The 8,085-nt window shown below is 33.8% G+C and overlaps 1 protein-coding gene across 5 annotated transcripts; it reads right to left on the bottom strand.

The window, feature by feature from the left end:
• Positions 1-544: 544 nt before the first annotated feature.
• Positions 545-2,989, bottom strand: LOC114916899 (uncharacterized). Of its 5 annotated transcripts, none has more exons than XM_083063758.1 (4): positions 2,896-2,989; positions 2,710-2,816; positions 2,344-2,622; positions 545-1,009 (listed from the first exon to the last, which is right to left on the bottom strand). In XM_083063758.1, the coding sequence occupies exons 3-4, from the start codon at positions 2,536-2,538 to the stop codon at positions 791-793; spliced, it is 414 nt and encodes a 137-aa protein (XP_082919884.1). In that variant the 5' UTR covers positions 2,539-2,622; positions 2,710-2,816; positions 2,896-2,989; the 3' UTR covers positions 545-790. The 5 variants fall into 5 exon arrangements, 4 of the variants coding, with proteins under 4 accessions (XP_082919884.1, XP_082919882.1, XP_082919885.1 ...); XM_083063756.1 differs by having other exon boundaries at positions 2,691-2,816; XM_083063759.1 differs by having other exon boundaries at positions 2,710-2,800; positions 2,896-2,985.
• Positions 2,990-8,085: the final 5,096 nt, after the last annotated feature.

Genomic DNA, 8,085 nt, shown 5'->3' on the forward strand with positions numbered 1-8,085 from the left:
TACATTACAGGTATAGTATTGATCGCCTAGCTTATGTGATCAAATTGGCGACCAAAAATTTTGGTTGCAATTTCGGTCAGTAAAAATATTTTTAAAAAATAAATGATCATTAAATTCGGTCGCTAATTCGGTCTTTAAATTAGCTACTAATTTACTTTGTCACTATTTTTGTCGCTAAAAATGGTCGCTAATTTGGTAGCAAAGTAATTTATAAATTTGTTACTAATTATATCGGTATCTAATTTGGTCGCTAAAAGTGGTCGCTAATTCAGTAGCAAATTAATTTGTAAATTTGTTACTAATTTTATTGGTATCTAATTCGGTCGCTAAAAGTGGTCGCTAATTCGGTAGCAAATTAATTTGTAAATTTGTTACTAACTTTCTTTTCTTTTATTTAGGAGTATACTTTTAGACCTATAAATAATTATAACAATATTTATTAAAATATTAATTTCACAATTTACAATACTAAATAATAACATACTAAATTTTTTTCCATAACATCTCATCAATGCAAACTTATATTAAATAAAATATAACCATGTCAAATATGATATACTAAATACACAACGATAATGTAAAAAGTTAGAACATCAACAAAGTAAATTTGAAATACAACCACAAAAGCTAAAACAAGTAAATTAAAAGAGCATAATCAAGGGTCTCCTGCTATATCCTCAAGAACATCATCAACATTGTGTTCAAGATCATCTGCAATAGTACTTGCTAAAGGAGAGGCTGGCCTTAAAGGCTCGATTGAAGGTGTCTTAGAATATATTGCATCTGCTCTTCATGTTGTCGTGTATGCTCTTCCAATTTGTTTTTCCTTTGCTTCCTTTGTAGCAAGCTTAGCATTTAATTTAGCTATCTTTTTTTGCATTTCCTCTATCACTCCTGCAGTGACTGGTGATGATTGTGACATAGAAGACTGGGGACATGTGGAGCGAATGAAGTCATCACCCAATCCAACAAGCCCATGCAAGTTTCCCTTCACATCCTTCTTAACAACCTGCAAATAAACTTCATTATCACTGATAGAGGTAGAAGCATAGCCCTGTGTGCCTTCCTATGTGGCTTATTGCTTGATCTCATTTAAATGTTGGTTATATTTCTCCTGCACCAAATAAAGTCAAATATTTTTTGTTTATCCTGTAACAGCCCAATTGGGCTGTTACATATCGTATTTGAACTCCAAAACTAGCTATATTTATATGAGCATCACCATATAGACCATCAACAACATCAATATTCTATTCTTGTTGATAGAGAACTTTCATTTGATCTAACATTTACCAGATATGTATCCCACAAGATAGTAATTACATTATACACAAATTAATTGAACCAACTAGAAAAAGCATAAAGAGAAAGGGATATGCATCTCACAAGACAATCATGACATTACACACAAACTATTTGAACCAACTAAAAATCATCAAGAGAGTGGAGGCGAATATATATACACCATTATTAGCTATATAAACAAATATTTTTTGTTTACCCTATTTGAACTCCGAAACTAGTTATATTTATATGAGCATCACCATATAGACCATCAACAACATCAATATTCTATTCTTGATGATAGAGAACTTTCATTTGATCTAACATTTACCACATATGCATCCCACAAGACAATAATTACATTATACACAAATTAATTGAACCAAATAAAAAAAGCATAGAGAGAAAGGGATATGCATCTCACAAGACAATCATTACATTATACACAAACTATTTGAACCAATTAAAAATCATCAAGAGAGTGGAGGTAACTATATATACACCATCATTAGCTTTCTTAAACCAAATTATAATGCATAAGAAGTTTGATATCTAAGCACTAAACTACGTACTTGAGACATTAAAGTTCTCTTATGTTTATTTATAATAATCTAAAATTGAGTTTGATATTTAAAAATATATATCCATTATTTTACTATACTATTTGTTTCTAATGTGATGAAGGCAATCACTATATGGGATCATGCATGTTAATTGGTAATGTTGTTACAATCTTTCTCTTTCACACACTTTCATTGTACAATATACAATACACAAATCCACACAAATCCAACCAATAATGTTTTTTTATTTTTATTTTAACAGTGCTACAGTGGTTTTCTTAAAAAGAGTAATTTACAACAATTTTGCAAACTTTATCACTCATCCATTCTCTGGTCTTCAACTTCTTTGTCTTTTCCACCAATTCTCAAGTAGTAGGGGGTCGACGAAGCTCCCTAGTCTTTAAAAATTTAAATATCAATTAGTATACTTCTTAAACCAATCAATTATATTAAACTTAAACAAATTAAATTAGAAATGAAAATATAGTAAACTTACCAACTTCTCAAAGTGAGCTCCAGCAGATATGGAGCTGCCAGTGTAAGTTGTTGCTCCATTCTCAACAGCTCGATTTTTCTTGGCAATGTTGCTTTTGTTTTGGAACTTTACAAAAGCCCAATGTTGGTCCAAAATTTCCCTAAAATTGTTAGGGATCCAACTCCCCTTATCTACACCTTGTCTAACCTTATGCATAATATTTTTCAAAAGAGATGATTCCTTATGCTCAAAGGCCTTTCTTATAGTTCGATCATGTTGTGGATCCCACTTATACTCTTTCTACATGAAAAATATTAGGATATACATTAAACACAACACAAATTTTAAATTAAACCACAGTTAATTACCTAAAACTCTTCAAACCACCTGTCTCGAACCGATTCAGCTATAGCTTTACAATAGGCCATGCTCCCTCAAACTTTAGCTTGAAGATCCCTGAGATCACATCAGCAGGGCCCTTTGAAGGAACAAATCTATTAAAAAAATAATTTTTAAAAATAAATATAAATAATTTTATTTTAAAAAACAAATGTTAAATTAAAATGTACTTACTCTTTGCCTTTCAAAGACAACCAAACCCTCTGGTCAGATGAATCCCCAAACTCAATAGGGGGAGTAGGAGGTGGGTATTCTGGTGTGAATGAACCTTTTTGTGTTGAAGGTGTGTCCTGTGAAGTAGGAATATTATGAATTGATTCCCCTACAAAGGTGGGAATTGTTTCTTCTTGAATCGTAGGAAGTGGGTTACTATACAAGTGTCCTTGACCAGGTTCTGTCAAAATAATTGATGGTAAAACTTTAACTCTAGAGTCTAACTACAGCAACAGCCCTAGGCACACAAGAGTATGGAGCTTTTCTACCTATTGGTGGCAGAACAACTTCCACACCAACACCTTAGACATTCCTATCATTCTTCATTCTTTACGAATGTAAATAGTAAATTTGATTAATATGTAACTAATGATAAACTAATATAAGTGTAGTATCTTTAAGTATGTATGAAAGTCAATAGTAAATCTGATTGATATGTAACAAGTGACAAAACTAATATAAGTGTATTATTGGGCATGATGTTAGTTAAAACAAAATCTAGTCCCTCCAAATCCAAAGGCTTGAGAAAAAATAAAAATAATGCTTAACAAAGAATATAAATGAGTTAAACTTCACCTTCACTACAACATTAAGGACAGTCGAATCTTGTAAATAACTTGGTTCAACCTGAAATTATATAATTATTTGAAGTTAATTAGGAGAATGGAGAACCACACAAAGAGAAAAAATTAGTTTGGCTCAAGTATCTCATGAATATAACTAGGAAAGTAAATGCCACAAAATAATCAATTTGGCTCAATATCTCATAAATAACCAGTTTACCTCTTTTGACATTATATCCAAAATACCATGAAATTGCAAGTTAAATCCAAAAACTATTTTAAAGGCTAATCCTTTCAAATGGTAACATCATTAATATGACAATAAAACCAGGTTTCAGCAACATTCAAGAACTTTCAAATATAAACACATACAAGAATGTTGGATTTTTCCAAAAGAGAGGGTTCCTAGTGCCACGGAGAAACCACGGTGGATTCAAGTTACTACCACGACGAAGGCAAGTTGCTATCATGACGGAGGCAAGTTGCTGTTACGGTGGAGGCATGTTGTCACGATGGAACCAGGTTGTAGTTACGAGTGTTTCCACCACAACAATTTCTTCAAACGACTCGCAAATCCTTGAACGATGGGTGTTGGAAGTGCACTGTCACGATTTGAGTGTTTCCAGCACCCGATACCTTGCTGTAAGTTTTACCTTTCAACTTTTCTAAATATATTTTGAAGTTTATCTTTATATATTAATTGTAAAAATATGACGTTTTAATTTATTTTGCAGGAAAGATATAAAATAAGGTCGAGATGAGGTCCTGTAGTGTACTGGGGAAGGAAAATCTATACAAGATTCTCTTGCCTCCGTTAATGAAAATGAAATATGTTTAGGTGTTGTAGGAGGTCAGAATGACAAAGTACATGTGTATGGACTTGGTACTTTGAGCAAAAAGTTTAGTCAGTCAACACGTGTTCAATCTACTTTAAGTCAACCTCTAGTGGTAGAGGCAATAGAGGAAATGCGTCAAACAATTGAAAAATTGAATGCTAGCTTCTAGTAAAGGATGATAAGGAGAGGATGCTTGAGCAAAATATGCAACAATTAATGAAAAATCATGACTTGCAGATTGAGCACATGAGATAGCAAAGTGAGCGTATGCGTCAACAAGATGAGCAGATGCAATTAATCTTACGACACTTTTAGATTAATTCTCTTATGTCAGGGCCTAGTATATTGACTACCACTTTAGATGATCCCAGACACCATGTTGAGGATGAGCAAGATGAACATGTTGATGATACACCGAAAGATTGTTGATTGCACGTGTATTTATCTTTTATGATATCATATACTTGTTTTAGTTTTTACTATTAGTTATATGTTATATACTTCATTTTAGATGCTTTTAGTTAGCTGTGGTTTTGAAGACTTGTTTTGATTTTTACTATTAGTAATATGTCATATACTTTTATTTTGGATGCTTTATATTAGTTGTGGTTTAGAAGACTTGTCATTTTTATTTTGGATTCTTTTTATTAGTTGTGATTTTGAAGATTATATCATACATTATATATGTTAATTACTTTTATTGTGATATAAGTACTATATATGCATTATAAATTTTAGTGTTATTATTTTTTACTATTAAACAGGTTCAAAATGAAAATTAAAATAAAACCAAATAAATAATGCTTCAGGTATAAATTTAGCGACCGATTTTTCTCTCTAAAAATAAAACAAACTTAGCGAATGAATTTGTGACGGAATAAAACTTATAGTGACTGAATTTGCGACAGAATATAACTCACATTGACTAAAAAATGTGCCAATAATAATTTAGTGGTGCGAATAGCGACTGAATTTGCGATGCCTATAAAATTTAATAAAATAAGAAACAAATATTTAGCAACTAAACTGAAAATCATTTTTATTTTATTAAAAAATAAAAACATACTTAGCGACTGATTTAGCAACGCCTTATTTTGTCATCAATTTGGTCCCTATATACAAGAGAAACCAAAATGATAGCGACCATTTTGCGTCCAAAAATTCTGGTCGCTAAACAACGACCTGTGATGCCTTTGCAACCAAGTTTTTGCAATTACTTAAATTCGGTCACTAAGGTAAATAACAACTTATTTGAGCAATATAGCGACTGATTTTGGTGGTCACTAAATGCCTTTTTTTTTTTGTAGTATGGTGATAGTTAAAGAATTTTTCTGCTTTAAAGATCCACTCTAACATCGAAGATTATCCATCAAAATGTGGAAATCCCAAGGATATGTCCTTGACTGATAGTGGATTTGCACCCGAAGAGGCACCATGGAACTAAGATTGCGATTGCACTAATAAATCTAAGGATTGTTGGAATTGATCCATACAAGCTTAAGCTTGAGCATCTGCCTAAACTTGTTGAGTATGAATAAGAAGTTGTTCACGATCACGAAGTTCCAAGAGATCCATTAAATTGCGAAGTTCCTCGAAATGACCACATACTTCTACCCATAAGTCCTTCAAACATGTGTTCTCAGCCATGGCGTCAATGAAAGCACCAATGAAACAAATGTAACTGGAAACAATTAAACCACAGGAGTTTGTTTTTGATAATATTGATAAGAAGAGTATAATGTGACTGATTATAAGTATGGAAGGCATATAAATGGAACCCAAGAAACTAAGGTCTAAATACAGAATAAAATAGGAATTTAACAAGGACTAGCAACCACAACCCGGAAGACCATTGCCGGAATCATATAACCTGATTCAATAATAGAAAAGAATTCAGAAAGAGAAGATACAGAAGGAAATGGCCCGGGAGAAGCAGAACAGAGGAAATTTTCAAAGAGAAACATACTACACACGTACCCCGCCCGAGAGCACGTAGTCCTGCAAAAATACATTCTCTCTTACGCCTCATGTTTTTCCTTCACCCCTTTCCTTGCATATCGCATGCCACGTGACCTTGTGGTGTAACTAAATTTCCCTCCACATCCCACTTATCATTTCTTAGATTTTCATTTTTCTTGCACGTTACAATCAAAACATAAATTAACATGTACATTATTGACATAAAATATGACAAGGTAGTTAAAGAGAAGAAATATCGGGAGAATTCTAAAATTAACAACTTTACCATACACCAGCGTAACATTAAAAGCTCCCTAAAAAGTTAAATCTAATTGACTAGGAGTTTAGCTTATCTTATCAAGAGCCTAAGATGCGTCTCACATGGTCTATGATTGGTATAAACAATTTTTCTAGGGCATTTCCTTTGGTGCAAGTTTATTTTAGGGGGTACCAAAACCCTCTGTGACTAGGACCACATAAAGGATGACATGCATTAATTTTGTCAGAACTTGTTTTTTTTAAGAATGTTTTAATATTTGCTATTTAACCCTCGTTAATTATATCTTTTTAAATAATAGTCCCCAGTTTATTTAATATTGGCTTGACTCTGTGTTCTCTCCCGGTTGGGTCGGAGTCGAAGACTGGCAAAGTTCATCATTCAGTGGTGGGGTGTTCATAGAAAAGACGGCGTCGCCCAACGAGTGGCAGATTTGGATGGAGTCTCGCTCATAGAAGAAGAGTACGCGCGTTAGCGCGCTACGGCTTACGCAATTGATCGGAGCAGATAGCCCTTCGGGCAACCAATCGCACATCCAATTCCGATCAACAACTTGGAGGTATGGCTGAGTGGCTTAAGGCATTGGTTTGCTAAATCGACATACAAGAAGATTGTATCATGGGTTCGAATCCCATTTCCTCCGGCACGGAAGTGGAATGGGCGGGCGAAATTACTTGAGAGAAAGAACCTCTTGGTGTGTGTTGGTGGAGTCCCCCGGAGGACAGAAAAGCACTACTTAGTGAGTGGAGAGCTCGTTGCGCGTTGTTTTGACCGGCCTATCTTCTTTTTATAAGCAAGCTCCCTCCGGCAGTCCCTGGGTGGCTCTCGGTTCTTGAGCATGTTGGGAGAGGAGATTAGGCGGCAGTTGAAAGAGTTGCTCGAAAGCTTGACGAATGAAAAAAGCCCTTTCTTTTAAGTTATTAGTAAGACGGTATCTCCTTTTGGTAGGGGGAATAGGTTTTGGAGTACCGGAGAACAGAGAATGGGAGGTCATCGAAAACAAAAATCAACAAAAAATCAGAGGTGCTTGCAAGAAGATGCGCCTGAGAGAAGAGGAAAAATGAAAATGAAAAGGGTAAGAACGGAGAGTACATGGGAAAGTTACCGTCTTTGATGAAGCTTTTTGGTACGGAGAGCACCGGAGCCAGAGATGCGCCAAAGAGAAGATTGAAAAATGAAAATGAAAAGGTAGGGAAATGAAGAAGATAAAACATATTTAAATAGACCGGAGACTATTATTTAAAAGGATATAATTAATGAGGGTTAAATAGCAAATATTAAAACATTCTTAAAAAATACAAGTTTTGACAAAATTAACACATGTCATCCTTTATGTGGTCCTAGTCATCGAGAGTTTTGGTACCCCTAAAATAAACTTGTACTAAAGGAAATGCCTTTTTCTAGTATACATCTCTTCTTTATTTAGTTTAAAAAAAAAAATTGAAGACTGATGAATAAGTATGAGACGATGACATGATTTTTTTAAAAATAAAAAACATAACTTCTTCATCGAGTT

This window comes from Cajanus cajan, chromosome 9, assembly GCF_000230855.2.
Source record: "Cajanus cajan strain Asha chromosome 9, NIPB_CcT2T_4, whole genome shotgun sequence".
Lineage (NCBI taxonomy): Eukaryota > Viridiplantae > Streptophyta > Magnoliopsida > Fabales > Fabaceae > Cajanus > Cajanus cajan.